Source organism: Carcharhinus amblyrhynchos, chromosome 22 (genome assembly GCF_965287045.1).
Source record: "Carcharhinus amblyrhynchos chromosome 22, sCarAmb.v2.hapA, whole genome shotgun sequence".
NCBI lineage: Eukaryota > Metazoa > Chordata > Chondrichthyes > Carcharhiniformes > Carcharhinidae > Carcharhinus > Carcharhinus amblyrhynchos.
This window is the reverse complement of record NC_137345.1, coordinates 42,593,309-42,613,156: the sequence shown is the minus strand read 5'-3', so window position 1 is coordinate 42,613,156 and position 19,848 is coordinate 42,593,309. Positions and strand designations below refer to the sequence as shown.

The window sequence follows — 19,848 nt, the reverse complement described above, 5'->3', positions numbered from 1 at the left end:
TATTATTCCTGCAGCAGTTTAGGAAGCCTCACACTATAACACCTTGCCAGTATTGTCCTCTCATTTACCAAGCGGCATGGTACAGGATTTCAGCTTGACACGGAGTCCAGTAAATCCAATGGGATTTCAACAGGATCCACAAGGAGGTGAGACTCTGCTGCCATCAACCAATGGGGATCAGGCCAAATATATCATTATACCCACCCCCATCCCTTTCATATTCAAATCATGATGTGGTTACAGAAGGAGGCCATTCATCCCATTGTGTCCATACTAGCATGAATAACTCAGCTATTCCCACAACCCACCCTTTCCCTGTGGTCTTGTAACTTTTTTCCTCCTTGATTGACACAGTTGACTATTCAAAAGCGTGATTGAATCTGTGGCAATCTTTGGCAGTGGATTCCAGGTCCTAATCACCAGTGTGTAAACATGGGTTTTCTTCATGTTGCCATGGTTTCCTTTACCAACCTCCTAAAGTCAGTGTCTCCTGGCTTGCGTTTCTTGCACAAATGGCAAGGCTTTCTCCTTACTTACTCTGTCTAGACCCCTCACATTTTTGAACATCTATTAAATCTTCTCTCAAATTCCCTTCTGCCAGGAGAACAATCTCCCTCCAACTTATCCACATCACTGAATTCTCCAATCCCTGGATCAAATATTGTTTCTATTTTCTGCAACCTCTCTAAAGTCTTCACATCTTTCTTAATGTGATTTTAGAAATATTCACCATAACTGTTACATATTTAAGTGGTTGTATGATTGCTTTATGAGCTGGACATATAATTTATTGGTGATGTCATTGGGGTGTATCATGGGCTCTTGTCTTAGTTTCATTTTCTACTCATTACAGACAAGAGTTCTGACTATAAATCTGTGGTTTGAATCTATGTGTACAAATCACATCTTTTTCTTTTTGCTTAAAACTCACAACACCTAACAAAGTTAGGATGTTACAATAAACCCATTGCTTCTGTATGCTCTGTTTAGGAGTGAGTTTGTGTTTTGAGGCAGAACAATGCTGTCAAACCTTTCGCAGCTACATCAGTAATAACTTGTGCAAAAGGCTCCAGGTCTGTAAGGTACAACAGTGGTTCGCACTGCTGCCTCACAGTGCCAGGGACCCAGGTTCGATTCCCAGCTTGAGCTACTGTCTTGGCGGATTCTGTGTCTGCATGAGTTTCCTCCTAGTGCTCTGGTTTCCTCCCGCAGTCCAAAAGACGTGCTGGTTCGGTGCATTGGCCATGCTAAATTCTCCCTCAGTGTATCCAAACAGGAACCGGAGTGTGGCGACGAGAGGATTTTCAGTTACTTCATTGCAGTGTTAATATAAGCCTACTTGCAACATTAATAAATAAACTTTAAAAGATTAAGAACATGAAAAGGGAGAGAATGTGAGGAAAAATGAACTAGTGATGGTTGAATGATAAAACTGTAACAGCTGTAAAAAGGAGATTGAAAGCTAAGGAGCTCCACAGTTTTGATGTTTAGATAATTAGGATGAGAGATTGAGATGACTTTAACACAATGAGGAACCGTGTGCAACACAGATGCCCTGGAAGTACGAGGGGGATGAAAGTACAGTGTTGACAACAGCAATATGAACATTGTGATGGAGCGAGAGATTGCCTTCCAGATGAGAAAAAGAGTTCCCATTGACCAATGAGTTTCTGTTGTACTCTGAATGGAGGTGAAGACAACCCACTCAAACAGCCTCGCAGGCCCTCCTGACACACACAAACCATCCTGACTTGCAGTCTCTTCACTGTTGATGGGTCAAATCCTGGAACTCCCTTACTAGCAGCACTGTGGGTGTACCTACACCTCGTAGACTGCAACACTTTATATGGGCAGCCTTCACCGCCCCCTCAAGGGCAACAACGGGCTGCGACGTCCACATCCTGTGAAAGAATGGGATAAATTTGGGAGCTGAATGGAGGTCCTGGAAAGGACCCAGATTTTACAGGAGGTTGGAGTTGATGGGAAAACCAATAGGGATAAATTCCACCTTCAACACCTGAGTGCCAGTCTGGGACCCAGTGCCCATTGTATAACCAGCTGCATTATCAATTGACAGGTTCCTGCTCAACTGGTAAAGATAATAATGACACTTATTGGTCTTTACACCCAATATACACTACCACCAGCCGGGAGCATCCAAAAAACTTAACCCCTTTGTATATAACACTCATTAGGACATACATGATTTAAGTACATAACATCTTATTTAACATGTAGATTTTTTATTTCAGCTACAGCAATATGTACAACTTGTTTTAATTCAACTTTAAGACTACATACAAAGACATGATAAATCTTTGGAGTATATACTATTATTGAATATCGTTGTATATTCACCAATAAGCGGTCTGAAGTTCTCTTACCTCCACCAGGGGGTGCCAATGTGCAATTGGCTTGCGTGGATATGCCAACATTTCATTCCAGTGGTCCCTCCCTAGGCCTTCAGCATTAATGCCCACACGACACACTCCAATGATCTCATTATGCCCAACACTAATCACCATGGAGGGAAGAACATTCTCATTAACACATATTCCTTTGTGCAACCTCAGTTATTCACAGCAGCAGAATTGGAACACATCTGAGCAATGGCAGGGAGGAACCAGCCAATCTCCTTCAATGGCATGGTGGCACAATGGTTAGCACTGCCACCTCACAGCGCCAGGAACCCAGGTTCATTCCCGGCTTGGGTCACTATCTGCGCGGAATTTGTATTATCGCCCCACGTCTGCATGGGTTAGATGCTCCGGTTTCCACCCACAATCCAAAAGACGTGCTGGTTAGGTGTATTGGCCACGCTAAATTGTCCATTAGTGTACCCGAGTGGGGCAACTAGGGATTTTCACAGTAGCCGGAGCTTCTACCACTTTGCGTGCCACAGAATTGGAGCAGGCCAGGGTCCAACAATGGAATTGTCTGTTGACATTGGGCAGGAATTCCCAGTCTCACTCAAGTGAGGCTGTAAAATCCTGCCCAGTAACTTCATTGCAGTGTTAATGCAAGTCTACTTGTGACACTAATAAATGAAAAAAGAAGTATCCAGTTGGCTGTCCAAAGTAAACCTGGCCTATAGAAATCATGATTCGAGCCCCAACCTGCGTTGAGTTCACTCATCTCCAGAAGGTCAAAAGCCGTGGATCTTGACCTCAGTACCCCTGAGCCAGGAAGATGTAAAATCAGCCAGAGATTCTACTTCTGGTCAATTCCCAGTGTATCGAGCTGGGAAATATGTGCATGGGGAAAGGATTCACCTCAAATGTTTGTGAGCACAATTTGGGATCACAGCTAAAGACTATGATTTAGCTGATGTAGCGGGGAGCCAACGCATGTGCATCTGAGGCCGATCTGAATTTATACTTTCAAATGTGAAGGAGGAAGGAAGAAGGACAATTGAGCTGATTTTTGTGGCACTGTGCAGGGGTGGGTAATCTGTATACAATTCTCTGAGTGAAGAAGGGAAGGACCAAAGAATCCTGCTGGTAGCAAACAACGCGCCACCTCCTGCCAGTGGGAAGTGGGAAAATATCACCCTATATCTTTTGTATCCTGGCACTTGGTTGAGTGTAACCCCCAGGTTTAGCATTCCTTTTACTTTCACAGGGAATTTTATAATCACTTAAACAGGAAAACAACAGTGCAGGATTGAGAAAGAATGGGAAGGGGAGTGTGTCTGACTGGATACCCTTTCAAAGAGCTGGCACAGGCATGATGGGCCAAATGGTCTACTCCTGCATTGCAATGAACAGTAACCGCTATTAATTGCTTATTGGAGATCATGTTAGAACTGGGAGGGGAGGATGGTGATTGGGTTGGATTGGCAGGAGGTGGGGGTGGAAGGGATAGGGAGATCGCCTGTGAGAGTGGAGCACGGCAACTAGAGGAGATGGGGAAAGGCAACTGAGAGAGAGGGTGTGATTGACGATGTGAGGGGTAATTGGGAAGGTGATCGTAGGGGTGGAGCACTGGAAAGTTGAGAGTAGGGTGATCATCGAAGCCCCACAGTGCAGAAGAAGGCCACCCGGCCCATCGAGCCTGCATAGACGACAATCCCACCCAGGCCCCATCCCCGCAACCCCACACAGTTAGTCCCCCTGACACGAAAGCAATTTTTACCATGGCCAATCAACCTAACCCGCACATCTTTGGAGTGTGGAAGGAAACTGGAGCACCCAAAGGAAGCCCATGCAGACTAGGGGGAGAACGTGCAAACTCCAGCCAGTCAGTGAGCTGAGGCCAGAATTGAACTCGGGTCCCTGGCGCTGTGAGGCAGCAGTGCTAACCATTGTGCTACCGTGCCTCCCCATCAGTAAAGGGACGCAACCTGGAGAGTGTAGCATATTCGGGGGTTGGGCAAGATACAGGGAAATTGGATGGGACGGGGCAGTTGGACTGGATAAGGGCAGGAAAATGTGGGGATGATCAGGTGAGAGAGGAGGGGTCAAATGAAGGCTGCAATTAATTGATACTGTGGCAGTGGGAGAAGATACAATGGACTTTGCCTCCACCAGTTGGAATATAGGGTATGAATAAATGCCCAGCATCTGCTTGTAAAATAGGATTAACAATGCTTATGACAATTTTGGCTGAAATGGATTATCAAAATAATAATTTACTTGAAAATGTATTTATTATCCAGGTCCCAGTGTCTCACTCATGCCACACATTACAGAATAAGAGCTCAGAGCAGCAATTTTTCAAGCTGGAATCAGAAGCTTTTCCCTAGGTAACACACTGGCCTGAAGTGGAATCTGGTGTCTTGCCTGTTAGTCAGTACGATCAGAACTCTGGTACTCACCGGTCATAGTCCATGACTGAGATCAGCAGGCTGACCTGGTCCATGTTCTCTGGAGGAATATCGAAGATAATTGCCTCGTTGTAAGTAGGATTGAGTGTGTTTTTCTTTATGGTTGTTTTCTTCTTTTTTAACCGTCGTCCTTCGCACAGCAAAGACACCTTAACATATGGATCTAAAAAAGAAAGCAGAGGCTTCATATGACGTGTACATATTATCAACAGATAGTCTGGGCTCCTATAGAGTAGTAAGAAGTCTCATAACATCAGGTTAAAGTCCAATAGGTTTATTTGGTAGCACGAGCTTTCGGAGTCTCGCTCCTTCCTCAGGTGAGTGAGGAGCTGTGTTCACAAACAGGACATACATAGACACAAATTCAATTTACAAAATAATGCGAGTCTTTACAGGTAATCAAGTCTTTACAGGTACAGACAATGTGAGTGGAGAGAGCATTAAGCACAGGTTAAAGAGATGTGTATTGTCTCCAGCCAGGACAGTTAGTGAGATTTTGCAAGCCCAGGCAAGTCACGGGGGTTACAGATAGTGTGACATGAACCCAAGATCCCGGTTGAGGCCGTCCTCGTGTGTGCGGAACTTGGCTATCAGTCTCTGCTCAGCCGTTCTGCACTGTCGTGTGTCATGAAGGCCGCCTTGGAGAACGCTTACCCAAAGATCAGAGACTGAATGGCCGTGACTGCTGAAGTGTCCCCAACAGGAAGAAAATACTCCTGCCTGGTGATTGCCAACGGTGTTCATTCATTCGTTGTCATAGCACCTGCATGGTCTTGACAGACAGAGTACCCTTCATCGTCCAGTACTTCTCAGAGCGGAGAAGCTACAACATCTTCTCTAGAGCCTTCAACATGTCATCGATGAAGATGAACATCTTGCCAAGGTCATCCCCACACCTCCACTTCTTGCCTTCAAACAACTGCACAACCTCAAACAGACCATTGTTCACAGCAAACTACCCAGCCTTCAGGAGAACAGTGCCCACAACATCACACAACCCTGCCACAGCAACCTCTACAAGACACGTTGGATCATTGACATGGATGCCATCATCTCACGTGAGAACACCATCCACCAGGTACATACACTTGCAGCCCAGCCAACGCTGTCTACCTGATATGCTGCAGGAAAGGATGCCCCAAGGCATGGTACATTGGGGAGACCATGCAGACACAGTGACAATGGATGAATGAACACTGCTCAACAATCACCAGGCAAGAGTGTTTTCTTCCTGTTGGGGAACACTTCAGCAGTCACAGGCATTCAGCCTCTGATCTTTAGGTAAGTGTTCTCCAAGGCGGCCATCACAACATACGACAACACAGAATTGCCGAGCAAAAACTGATAACTAAACTCCTCACACATGAGGACGGCTTCAATCAGGACCTTGGGTTCATGTTACAATATCTGTAACCCCCATGACTTTCCTGGGCTTGCAAAATCTCACTAACTGTCCTGGCTGGAGACAATACACATCTCTTTAACCTGTGCTTAACCCTCTCTCCACTCACATCACGTAGCTGTAAAATCTTGATTACCTATAAAGACTCACATTCCAACCATTATCTTGTAAATTGAGTTTGTGTCAATGTGTGAACTGTTTGTGAGCACAATTTCTCACTCACCTGAAGAAGGAGCAACACCCTGAAAGCTTGTGCTACCAAATAAACCTGTTGGACTTTAACTGGTGTTGTGAGACTTCTTACTGTGCTTATCCCAGTCCAACACCGGCATCTCCACATCACTCCTAAAGAATCATATATAGGGGACAGCAACATTGTGGTTCTCTCCCACAGCTCAGTGAGGTGCAAAAAGGACTCAGATTCATTCACCTTCACTTCACTATTATGAAGAATCCAAACTTCATCAGCAGAGTTTGGTTTACTCCAGTTATACCATAATGGCAATGTGTTGATAAGGTTGACATAATGGCTACTTTTACATGGTGGTGCAATGGTTAGCACTGTTGCCTCACAGTGCCAGGGACAGGTTCAATTCCAGCCTCAGGTGACCATATGTGTAGAGTTTGAAAGTTCTCCCTGTTTCTGTGTGGGTTTCCTCTGGGTGTTCTGGTTTCCTCCCATGCTCCAAAATTGTGCAGGTTAGGTAGGTTGGCCAAGCTAAAATGCCCCTTTGTGTCTGAAAGTGTGTAGTTTAGGTGGATTAGCCATTGTAAATGTGTGGGGTTACAGGGAAAGGGCGGGGTAGGATGCTCTTTCGGAGAGTGGGTACAGGCTTGATAGGCCAAATAGCCTCCTTCTTCACTGTAGGGATTTTATGGTTCTTCAGCAGTTATACCTGTTAAACTCTGAATGCTATTTCCTTTTACCCAATAGAGTTAATCTGTCAGGATCTGCACCCAGTGCAGCAGTTAAACATTGCATCTTTAAATGATTCTTTCTATTCTTCTGTGGGGTAGGAAAGGCAGTTTGGGTAGTGGGAGGTGGTGGGCACTGTATTTTACTCAGAGTATTACCATTGACGTCAGGGTCACCAGATGCAATACTGGTGCGAAATGGGGATAGATGTAAAAAGGTGATGTTTCGATCTGAGAAGAATAAAGTGATTGTTGGTGTATATTTTATAGCTTTCAGTAAAACCTGTAAATAGTTGATAGGTCATGCTGCATTATAATCGCAGATGTGTTGACTGCTCTTCTTTAATAGAGGAATGTACCCCATTATTAAGGCAAAATATTCGTTCACTCTCTGATCATTTCAGAAATTTGCATTCAAATTTGTGGTATTTTGGCAGCTAACTGTGCAGTGAGTGTAGAGAATGATAGGAAATTGTTTTTATTTGTTCATGGGACATGGGTGTTACTGGTTGGTCAGCATTTATTGCCCATCCTAATTGCCCGAGGGCAGTTGAGAGTCAACCACATTGCAATGGCCCTGGAGTCATATGTCGGCAGATTTCCTTCCCTAAATGGACATTAATGTTTATTTATTTATTAGTCACAAGTAGGCTTACATTAACACTGCAATGAAGTTGCTGTGAAAATTCCCTAGTCGCCACACTGCAGCACCTGTTTGGATATACTGAGGGAGAATTTAGCATGGTGAATGCACCTAACTAACATATCTTTTGGAATATGGGAGGAAACCAGAGCACCCAGAGGAAAACCACGCAGACATGGGGTAAACATATAGACTCCGCACTGATAGTGACCCAAGCCGGGAATCGAACCCGGGTCCTTGGCGCTGTGAAGCAGCAGTGCTAACTACTGTGCTGCCCATTTTAGTGAACCAGATGGGTTTTCCAACAATCAACAATGGTTTCATGATCATCAGTAGATTCTTAATTCCAGATATTCTTCATTGAATTCAAATTCCACCATCTGCTGTTGCAGGATTCGAATATAGTTTCCCAGAATATTAGCTGAGTTTCTGGATGAATAATCTAATGATAATACCACTAGGCCATTGCCTTCCCCTTAAATTCATGGTGCTCCTAATTTTCTACATGCTGAGATTAATGGCCAAATATTTAAAACTGCAATGAATGAAAAATACTGACCTCCAAACTTAATCCAATTCAATTTGTTGAATCTATGCCTTTGATAAGCAAAACTCTTCATTAACATGTTATAAGGACAATGATTGCAGACATAAAACATTCTACAATAAGCCCTGTGAATCTCTAATCTTAACATATCGTCACAAATGAACTTTACATCAGCATTATATCTTGAAATGTAGTAAAATGGAAGATTATGGGTAAATCTTAACTCAGAGATAAACCCATGTGATCCAGTTGCCATGGGGAGAATTCAAAGAGAAACATTGAAGTCAAGTAGCTTTAGCAGCTGCTCATAGAACATCACAGAAAAAGTCAGCTGTTATTGGAGACACAGAAACAAAAGAGCTACAGAATAAACTCTTGTGGATGAACAACCAAGCAGGATGCTGGTGAGAGTTCCGTTTCTGAAAGAAAGAAAGGAAGCAGAATAGACAGGGACCTTGGAGAATTGAGGAACAGAGAGTCACCAAGGTGTGCCTTGCTGATGATTATCATATCTGGAGAAAACCCAGGTTGAGTAGAGTGATTGTTGAAAGATACTGGAAGTTTTGAGCTGGTGTGGCAGGAGAAAGTGAGCCTCCACTGGCAAGCTGGGAGTAACTATGGAACCGTTCCTGTAAAGTAGCATATCACTCAGAAGTCAGGTATTGTGCACAAGTGTTTCATAAGGCATTAGTGAAAGAAAAACAAATATTTTCTTTACTTTGGTATATCATTTGCCTGTTAATTAATGTTTTATCTATGTTGATTTCAGTTTGTTTGTTACAGTAAAAGCCTTAAAACATGAAATATTGTCCTTGGCACCTTCAGTCACCCACAATTAATCTCTTCTTAAAAGCTATCCAGGGGAATTGTAACAAATGGACCATAAGGAGAAAATCAAAGTAGTTAGGACTGAGGCTGATGGAAGTTTCAATAGCGGAGAAGCTGAGGGTAGCATCACAGGTAGATAACATTGTCATCTTACATATTGCTACGAGATTCCTTTGTGATCGCTTTCTTGTTGAAGAGTCTAAATTTTACCAGCATCATAATTAAATTCTCTTCTCTAAGATATCTACCAGCGATTTCCATAATCCAGCTGGAACCCTAGTTCACAACATGAACAGAACCATTTGCTTGAGTGCCCATGTTAAACAGACGCCGGTGCCCAAATACTGATTTCTATAAGCCATCTGTTTGTTTATGTGCTTCAACTAAAAACCTAATTTTGGTACACATCACACTGCGTTTTTGGGATTAATTAACTTTGTCTGATGGTATGCACATTTCCAGAGTAATGGATCAGGAATTCAGTGACCAATTAAGTTTTATCTTCTCCGCAGGTTGCATGCTCTGTCTCGTAAAGAGGGCATGCACAGGGTCAAATCACTGGACCTCTGCGTCTGTCCAAAGGTCTTGTGGATAGGTTCTTTGGGCAAGGAAAGAACATGTAGGAAAATTATTTATTAGTGTCACATGTAGGCTTACATTAACACTGCAATGAAATTACTGTGAAAATCCCCTAGTTGCTGCACTCTGGCGCCTGCTTGGGTATACCCAGGGGAAATTTAGTGTGGCCAAAGCACCTAACCAGCACATCTTTCAGACTGTGAGAGGAAACCAGAGCACCAGGAGGAAATCCACGCAGACAATGTGCACGGACAGTGACTCAAGCAGGGACTCGAACCCGGGCCCCTGTCGCTGTGAGGTACCAGTGTTAACCACTGTTGCCACCGTGCAACGATCAAAGGCATCAAGACACATAATTAGCTGGTTGAAAGACCCAGCATTTCCCTCTGGTTTTATACTTACACACAATGTTTCCTTTCATTTCTCTTCTACTTGTTGGTCTTCAGTTTCGTCAATGTCTTCTCTTGGGTGAGATATCTTCCATACATTTCTAAGTTTCCTAATTTTTTGTCTCTGGATTTAAGAGGCATCTGGATGGGTTCATGAATAGGAAGAGAATAGAGAGCTGCGGTCTGAGACAAGGCAGAAGGTTTTTTTCTTAGTTAGGGCATCATGATCAGTACGGACTTAGAGGGTTGAAGGGCCTGTCCCTGTGCTATACTTTTCTGTGTTCTTTGTTCACGGTGAACTGACCATTCTCACTGCTGCCATCTCTAATGACTCAATGGTGTAATTGCTATGTTGTGATGTCTAGTTGATTTTATCACTCTCCAATCTATTTAATCATCTCCCCTTGGAACTTGACCTTATAATTGATATGGTCCACATCTTTTCTTCTCATGTGTAAACCACACACTTGTCTGGATTGATTTTCATCTGCCACGTTTCTGCAAACATTTTCTGGGTTCTCCAGCCTTCCTTCACTGTTTTATCAGGCTCAGTTTGTCTCTCACCCTCAGTCTAGTGTCACCCTGAAACATTCCTGAATCCAAGCACACATAGCAGAGACCCAGATACCGATCTCTCAGACACTCCATACGATACCCATTCCCGAAATAATTCTTCCTCTCACACAACTCCTTACGGCTCATCTGTATTACTTGGAGACACACCACCTTATACTTGAAGAGCTTTATTGATACTATTTGTCGAATACCAATGAGTGGAATGGTGGCCTCACTTTTACCTCCCCCACTTCCATCACCTCCAACAAACTTTGAACCTCAATAAGAACGAGAAGAACTGGTGCAAGCGTGGTGAAATGGGGAGTTTCTGGAGAATGTGCGGCTGCAGGAGTGGGCCACCTTATGTCCAAAAAGACAGGTGAACACCTGCTCTCATTGACACAAGAGGACAAACGAAAAGTACGTTCTATGTACCTCGATGTTCCATATTTCACTGTGCACGATGGGCTGCCTCCAGGGACATGGGTTCAATTCTAGCCCCAGGTGACTGTCCTCCCTGTGTCGGCGTAGGTTTCCTCCGAGTGCTCCAGTTTCCTCCCACAGTCCAAAGACGTACCGGTTAGGTTGATTGTCCATTCTAAATTACCCCTTGGTGTCAGGGGGAGTAGCAGGATAAATACGTGGGATTAGATTATTACTTGAATGGTTGTAAATTGAGAGAGGTGGATATTCAGCGAGACCTTGGAGTCCTCTTGCATCAGTCGCTGAAAGTAAGCGTGCAGGTACAGCAGGCAGTGAAGAAGGCAAATGGTGTGTTGGCCTTCATAATGAGCAGATATGAGTAAAGGAATAAGATGTTTTGCTGCAATTGCATAGGGCACTGGTGAGACCACACCTGGAGTATTGTATGCAGTTTTGGTCTCCATATCTGAGGAAGGACGTTCTTGCTATAGAGGGTGTACAGCAAAGCTTTACCAGGCTGATTCCTGGGTTGGCAGGTCTGTCATTATGCAGAGAGGCTAAATTGGTTAAGATTATATTCACTGGAGCTTAGAAGAGTGAGAGGAGATCCCATAGAACCTTATAAAATTCTAATATGATTAGACAGGGTAGATTCAGAAAGAATGTTCCCAAAGGTGGGGGACTCCAGAACTAGGGCTCATAGTTTGAGGATAAGGGATAAATCTTTTAGAACTGAGGTGAGGAAAAACTTCTTCACCCAGGGATTGTGATTATGTAGAATTCATTGCCACAGGAAGTAGTTGAGGCCAAAACATTGTCTGATTTCAACAAGAAATTAGATATAGCTCTAGGTGAGAAAGATCAAGAGGTATGAGGGGAAACTGGGATCAGGATATTGAATTTGGTGATAAGCCATGATCAAAATGAATGGTAGAGCAGGCTCGAAGGGACGAATAGTTTCTACGTTTGCAGGGATAGGCCCTGGGTGGGACTGTACTTGGTGCAGGATGAATTCCTTCCTTTTGCACTGTAGGGAACTCTATACTATGAATAACGGAAAACAGAAACCACAGTGAATTGAACCAAATCAGTGTTTAATTTTTTTCTTAATCCGAATCAGGTGATTGATGATGTCGGGGGCCTAACTGACATTCAAAGGTTGCAGCCTTCAAATATCATCAATGCTTTAACTAAACTGTAGGTCAGTTGGAGGCCCTCTTGTATTCTTGTAGCAAATCCCAGGCAGAGTCACTGACTCCCCCAGGTTAAATTGTGAAGATTATCTGCTGTCAGCACTCGCTGTGGGACAGGTGGAACTCCCCCCCCAATCCTCACAATTAAATCATCAGCTTGCCAAGTAAGTTTTAATTACTGTTTGGAATTTCTGCCTTTGCCCATGGCCTCCTCCCACCCCACTCAGCTGCAGGGGAGGGGGTGGGTGGGAGGCACGCCTGGCATGACTTACTGCCCCTGCCATTGCCTTAGGCAGTCACTCTGATTGGCTGCTGGGTGGGTGGTTCAAACCGATTCAAGTATTTCACATCCCCAAGCTCGATAATTTCTCTGCTCACGACCAGGCTCGGCTATACCTCTCCATGACCATCACCTAATCCTACTTGTCATGGTGTGGAGATGCCAGCGTTGGACTGGGGTGGGCACAGTAACAGTCTCAAACCACCAGGCTAAAGTTCAGCAGGTTTATTTGATATCACGAGCTTTCAGGGCGTTGTTCCTTCATCAGGTGCACGATGAAGGAGTGGACAACTTGTCCACTCACCTGATGAAGGAGCAACGCTCTGAAAGCTCGTGATACGAAATAAACCTGTTGAACTTGAGCCTGGTGTTGTGAGACTCTTACTGTGCAGTACTATAACAGCAAGAACTTATATCTGATTGAACCTCCACTGTAAGAGAAGTAGCTAATGCACTTCACACAAATGTTATAAAAATAAGTATGAGTTTCAGGCACAAAAGAGGGGATTTGGACAGCTGGCCAAAAGCTTGGAGAATGAGTTAGGTTCTAAATTTTTAATAATAAATTTATAGGCCATGCTAGTTAGGCCAGCATTTACTGCTCATCCCTAATTGTCCTTCAGTCCTAAGTGTCTGAAAGGAGGAAAACAAGATGGAGAGGTGCAGAGGTGTTGGGAAGGAATTCCTGAACTTGGGGTCTGGGCAACTGAAGGCATCTCCAACAATGAGGGAACAGCGTGCAATTATTTCCTCCTCTCTCCATTGATACCGTTGAGCTTTCCTAGAATTTTCTGTCATTATATCATTAGAAAACAGATTATTCAGTCATTTATTCCATTACTATTTGTGGGATTTTTGCTGTGTGTCAGTTGGATGCTGCATCTCTTTATGTTACATCAGAGATTACATCCCAGAAGATCCTTCATTCATTGCGAACCGATTCTGGAGATCTTCAGGCTATCAAAGATATTGTATAAATGACCTCTTTATCTTTCGCTGTTTTATCAACTTGCATTTCTTCCAATCCCGGCTCTGCTTACAGGCAAAACAGAAAATCCCACTGCACTGCTCCTGCTCATTTGTCTCTCGCAGTAATGATAGTAACTGTCAGATGACACCATGACAAGAGCTAGCACAGGATGTTAATGGCAATATCACTCTTTCTAGGGATTGCACACTGGAACTGCTTTATGCATGCAGTACCACTGCCTTCCTGAGGGAGGGCTCTCATCAATAATGAATTAGATTGAGATAGCAGATGTTAAATCAGCCAAACTGTGTGTAGAGGACACTAGGGAGGAATATTAAGAGAATTTGTATGTAAGGGGAATGCTTTGTGAACCTATTGGGAATCACTGCTTAAGGGGAGCAGATAGGATCTTGCCAGTATAGCTCGGATGCAGAAAACAGGATTGTAACAAGCTCATCGATCTGCCTAAAGAGGCTTGTTAAATCAACATTAATCAGATTGTTTGTGGTGAATAAAAATTCAACAACCTGGGCAAAGGTGCTGCTTTCAAAACAGCACGAGCTATTGGTATCTGTGGAGTATTGGAACTGATTGTTAATTGTTATGTGGACCGGGACTTTCCAGCACCATTCCACCCTCCCGACCCAACTGATGCACAACCCACACCCCCTCCGAGCCCTGTGAGGGTTTTCCAGTGGTGGAGGCAGCATGCCATCGGCTGCCAGCAAGCTATTCCAGTCCCGCTGAAGTCAATGGCCATTTGCATTGCTCGCTGGTTGCACCACTGGGGAACCTGCCGCAGGGGGTGGGGGAGGGTGGGGGTGGGACTTCACCTCCAGTGGCCACAGGATTGTTCAGCAAGTGCTGTCCGATTGCAAAATCACATCTAACATGAGTAGTAGTACATCACCAGCCTGTGCTTGCAAAGCTCAGAACCTAATCTCTATCATCAGGTGTGATTCCGTAACTGAGCAGGACTTGCTAAACAACCATGTGTGTGCTGAGAATTACACTAATAGTAAATTTAAGATTACGGCTCAGGCTTACATTTAGGGGTCTGTCTCCTGCAGGCATTGCATCTTTTATGAATTCAACAAAAACATGTGGACAATAGTTCCCTGGTGCAATCTCCATGGTAGCACCTCAACCAACAGTGAGTTCCCTTTTCTCATGCAGCATAGATTGTTGCTCTCTTTGAAATTTAGCACTTTTGTGTCAATCCTGTTGAGTACAAGATGATAAGTTTTGACAGCATGTCTCTTTTCTCAGCAATATTAAATTCTGTACTACCAAGTAACTATCATAATTTAATCAATGAAACCAGTTCTGTTTCAGTACAGTTTCTTCATTTATCAGGTTGTTGTTTCTCTTGCTGCACCTAATGTTACACAAGGCAGACTTACACCTGTTCCATTGTGAATTTTTTCCTGGGGTAGGTTGCTAGTCTGTTGCCGGAGGCTTATCGTTTGAGGGGCACCATTCCACATCAAGCATGGATGACCAGGAGATTTTCCTGCTCTTACTGACTGCCATCAACCACACAACCTGTTACAAATGCACTTTCCTTGGCATTAAGTCCTTGAGTGGGAATCAAACTCAGAGCTTCTGGCTCCCAGGAGGGACACTACTCACTGCAACATAAGACTTCCCATTAGCAAGCTGGCAGACAACTTTATGCTTAGTGGGGGCAATTTGCACCATCAGCTGCAAATTCCCCTCCAAGCCACCCACTGTCCTGACTTGGAAATATATTGCTATTCCTTCACTGTCAGTGGATCAACTTCCTGACCCTTCCCTAACAGCACTGTAGGTGTATCTACACCACATAGACCACAGTGGCTGATGAAGGTGGCTCACCACCACCTTCTCGAGGGCAATTAGGGATGAGTAATTAATTACCCATCAGCCAAGCCAGTGATGCCCACATCTCATGCAAAATTCCTGAGGCCCAACTGATGTAATTTTCATTTAGGTCTGAGCATGGGTAAACAGCAGGCCCACTTATCTGGTTGGTAGGTGGTTTAAAATCAAGGTTGTAATGCATTACAGGACCCCAGTTGCAATATTTGAAGTATGGAGTTGGAACAGGCGATGAGCATCATGGGACTGCTAATCACTGTTCTACAAAATCACAGAATCATGCAACAGGAGGCCATTCGGCCCATCGAGCCTGCCACCAACAACAATCCCACCTGGGCCCTATCCCCGTAACATGTATTTTCCCTGCTAGCCCCCTTGAGACTCAGGGGCAATTTAGCTTGGCCAATCCACCTAGCCTGCACATTTTTGAACGCTAAAGGGCAATTTAGCATGGCCAATCCACCTAGTTCGCACACCTTTGGACGCTGATGGGCAATTTAGCATGGCCAATCCACCTAGCTCACACATCTTTGGACACTAATGGGCAATTTACCATGGCCAATCCACCTAGCTCACACATCTTTGGACACTAAAGGGCAATTTAGCATGGCCAATCCACCTAGCCCGCACATCTTTGGGCACTAATGGGCAATTTAGCATGGCCAATCCACCCATCCCGCACATCTTTGGACTGTGGGAGGAAACGGGAGGACCCGGAGAAAACACACACAGTCACAGGGAGAATGTGAAAACTCTGCACAGTCACCCTAGGTCAGAATTGAACCCGGGTCCCTGTCAGGCAGCAGTGCTAACTGTGCCACCTCGATACCAAACTTGTCATGTCAGTTCAGGCAGGAAGGCCAGTTTCCAGGATCAGTCTTTCCCATTGCCGTATAGCTTAACAGTGGGACGGTGTGTGAACTTACTCTTTAAATTCCCGACCTGAGCAGTGGAAGGTAATTCCAATTCTCATCACGTGGCAGCATATTTTGTGGGTGAAATGCTCTTTTAACAAACACCGTTTAATGACAATCCAAATAATTCTCAGTTCATTTGCTTCAACCCTTCAACTCAACAATCATTACTCATGTGTGCCCTTTTCATTCTATTAGGTTAATTTTTTCAGACAAAGCTGAAAGTTAATTCAATGGTTTATAACAATGGTTGGAATTACAGCAGCCAAAGTTGTCAGTGGGAAATTGGAGGATATTTGGTTTTTTTTTATATAAATGTCACCTTTGTTGTCTATGTGTTTGCAATACTCTACCTCTCCTGCCAGCCAGGGCTAATTTTAACAATGTTTTTTTTATTGCATCTACGCCCACCTCCTTACAGCTGTGATCTGATTTTGAGAATACAAACAATATTTTCCATCCTTTCTAGAAGTAAATATTTTCTCTCCCGTTAACAACAAAAGATCTATGCAGCACATTCCAGCACCACAGGAGGTACTGGCAGTCTTTACCACCGATTAAATACTTTGGAAGTGTAGCGACTGTTGTAACTAAGGAAGATGCCAATCTTGGTGAACAGGGTCACAAAAAGAGTCATGCGACAGTAACCAAGTGATCTTTTAGCGTAGTTTTGCTTGAAAGGTAAATATCGGACAAATGCAGGACATTTGGCAAACTCAATGGGTGTAATTTTCCCGATCTAAAAATATCAGTGGAAGGGAAAAATGAGATCCGCTGGTCTATTTCTTTTTGGACGTAATCAGCCTAGCACCGGGGAACAGAGCGATGCTGATTACAAAATGGGAATGTACATTTACATCTATTTAGTAAGCCTGGGACGCAATTGTTCAGAATATTGGGAGATTGACGCATGCGCACTAGCTCCCTCTGCAGTCAAAGAATAAAGAACAAAGAACAAAATCAGCCTGGGAAACGCCAACACCAACATCTCAGGTGGGATTAGATCCCCCACCTCTCCCTCTCCCTCCCTTCCCTGATGGCTTCTATGACACAGTAAGAATACTGACGACACCAGGTTTAAGTCCAACCGATTTATTTGATAGTAAACTCACAAGCTTTCAAGGTTAACCTCTTCGTCAGGTGAATAGCAAGTTCTGGCCTCAGACAGAGCACATAAAGCACAGACAGCTTACAGATTACTGATTAGAATGCACATCTTTACACCTAACCTGCTATTCAAGTCTTAAAGTGGCCGACAATGTGAGTGGAAGGAGCACTGATCACAGGTTAAAGAGATGTGTATTGTCTCCAGGCAGTACACTGAGTGAGGTTTTGCAAACCCAGGCAAGTCATGGGGGTTACAGACACAACCCTGCCACAGCAACCTCTGCAAGACATGCCGAGTCATCGACATGGATGACATCATCACACATGAGAACACCATCCACCAGGTACATGGTAAATACTCTTGCAACTCGGCCAACGTTGTCTACCTGATACGTTGCAAGAAGGGATGTCCCAAAGCATGGTACATTGGGGAGACCATGCAGACGCTACGACAACGGATGAATGAACATCGCTTGACAATCACCAGGCAAGACTGTTCCCTTCCTGTTGGCGAACACTTCAGTGGTCACGGGCATTCAGCCTCTGACCTTCGGGTAAGCATTCTCCAAGACGGCCTTCACGACACAGGACAGCGCAGAGTCGCTGAGCAGAGACTGATAGCCAAGTTCCGCATACATGAGGACGGTCTCAACAGGGACCTTGGGTTCATGTCGCACTATCTGTAACCCCCATGACTTGCCTGGGTTTGCAAAACCGCACTTACTGTACTGTCTAGAAACAATACACATCTCTTTAACCTGTGATCAGTGCTCCTTCCACTCACATTGTCGACCACTTTAAGACTTGAATAGCAGGTTAGGTGTAAAGATCCGCATTCCAATCAGTAATCTGTAAACTGTCTGTGCTTTATATGCTCTGTCTGAGGCCAGAACTCTCCATTCACCTGACGAAGAGGGAAACACCTCGAAAGCTTGTGAGTTTACTATCAAATAAATCGGTTGGACATAAACCTGGTGTTGTGAGACTTCTTACTGTGTTTACCCCAGTCCAACACTGGCATCTCCACATCATGACCTCTATGATGCACAGAGTGTCGAAAACTCATTCAACTAAGCTTGCCCAAAAAAAACCAGTGGGAAAAACTCCCGTATTCCTGCCCACTGAGCACTTAGATTTTTTGGGGAAACTTTGCGTCCTTCATCTCTCCCTTTAATAGTGCAGTGGGATTTTTCACACCTATCCGGGAAGATAGACAGGAGCTCGGATTAACAATTCATCAGATAGGTGGTTCTCCCAACAGTCCAACACTGAGGTGTCAGCCAGGATTATTTGCTGTGTTTTATACGGCACTTTTCGGATAAGAACCAAAGTAAAGTGGTCACACGTGAGGTTGGAGGCAAACAGCAACGCAGATTCATTGAATAGCCGATAACTCTACAAAGGCTTGATCTACACTAAGGTAAAAACCTACGAAGTAACTGATGAAATCACGAACTGCGCATGTGGCTCGACTCTTAAAGTGACAGTGTAATAAAACAATGACACCAAATATGTAACAGTGGCACTTGAATCAACAACTTTCTGATCACAGCTGAGCCACAATTGAAGCCTTGGTCATTGTGTTGACAACATTCCTGTTCAGTGCTATCAGTTACAAAGTGAGCTCTCCATTACAGTCTGGGCAGGAGAAACAAACTTCTCCTCAACAATCTCACTTGGCATTCTCTTGGATTACTGGCCTTGCCCTTAAAATCAGGAGGTTATCTTTTAGCTACCCGCCTGGGAGCAACAATCCATCCGGAGCAACTGTGCTCCTGGCAACCAGAGGTAGCCAATTAGGCCCATGGAGGAGGTCATTCTGGTATCACAGTAGTACTTCCCAATGATGATGGAAAGTAACTGGCAGGGGGCTCCCTCGGCAGGTTGGGTTGGAGGTGATTGAGCCTCGCCCTAATTATTCCAGCGTAGCGTCATCACTGGGAGAGGAGGCAACAGCCATGCCTGCAGGCAATCCTTGAAAGGAAGGGTTCCTCCTCCGCATTGATGGCCCAAAGACTGTGGTCCTTAATGATTTTTACATTTCAGAGTGCTTCATAGAGTGTCTTCATTTTGCGGCATCCACCTGCTTTGCTGCCTTATCATCCAACCCTCCGAATGGGCCTATGGATCATTTGGAGCTTTGGGCCCTCTTAAAGCCCTTGGCGAGGAGGTGGTTGGAGTGGGAGGGAGGCTGGCTCCAGAGCGCTCTCCCAAGATCCATTCACTCACTTCCCAACAAATCCCTGACTAACTATTCATTTTCCTTAGAGTTGACGTTCATCACAACCACTTGGCTTCTGTACTTGTTTTCTGCATGGCAGACCATGGGCGGAATTTTCCGGCCTTTCACGCTGATGGAATTTATGGATTAATAGTCTAGCGGCAATACCACTAGGCCATTGCCTCCCTTATAATTAA

The 19,848-nt window shown here is 44.4% G+C and overlaps 1 protein-coding gene across 2 annotated transcripts in view; it reads right to left on the bottom strand.

Annotated features, from left to right (window-relative positions):
* LOC145356898 (synaptotagmin-6-like) overlaps positions 1 to 19,848 on the bottom strand; it is a 261,394-nt gene that overhangs the window by 4,813 nt on the left and 236,733 nt on the right. For both annotated transcript variants that reach the window (XM_080209881.1, XM_080209883.1), the window contains exons 5-6: positions 4,817 to 4,988; positions 2,385 to 2,514 (exon numbers count right to left, since the gene is read on the bottom strand). In XM_080209881.1, coding sequence (XP_080066007.1) covers positions 2,385 to 2,514; positions 4,817 to 4,988 — 302 coding nt within the window. The remainder of the gene's footprint in view (positions 1 to 2,384; positions 2,515 to 4,816; positions 4,989 to 19,848) is intronic.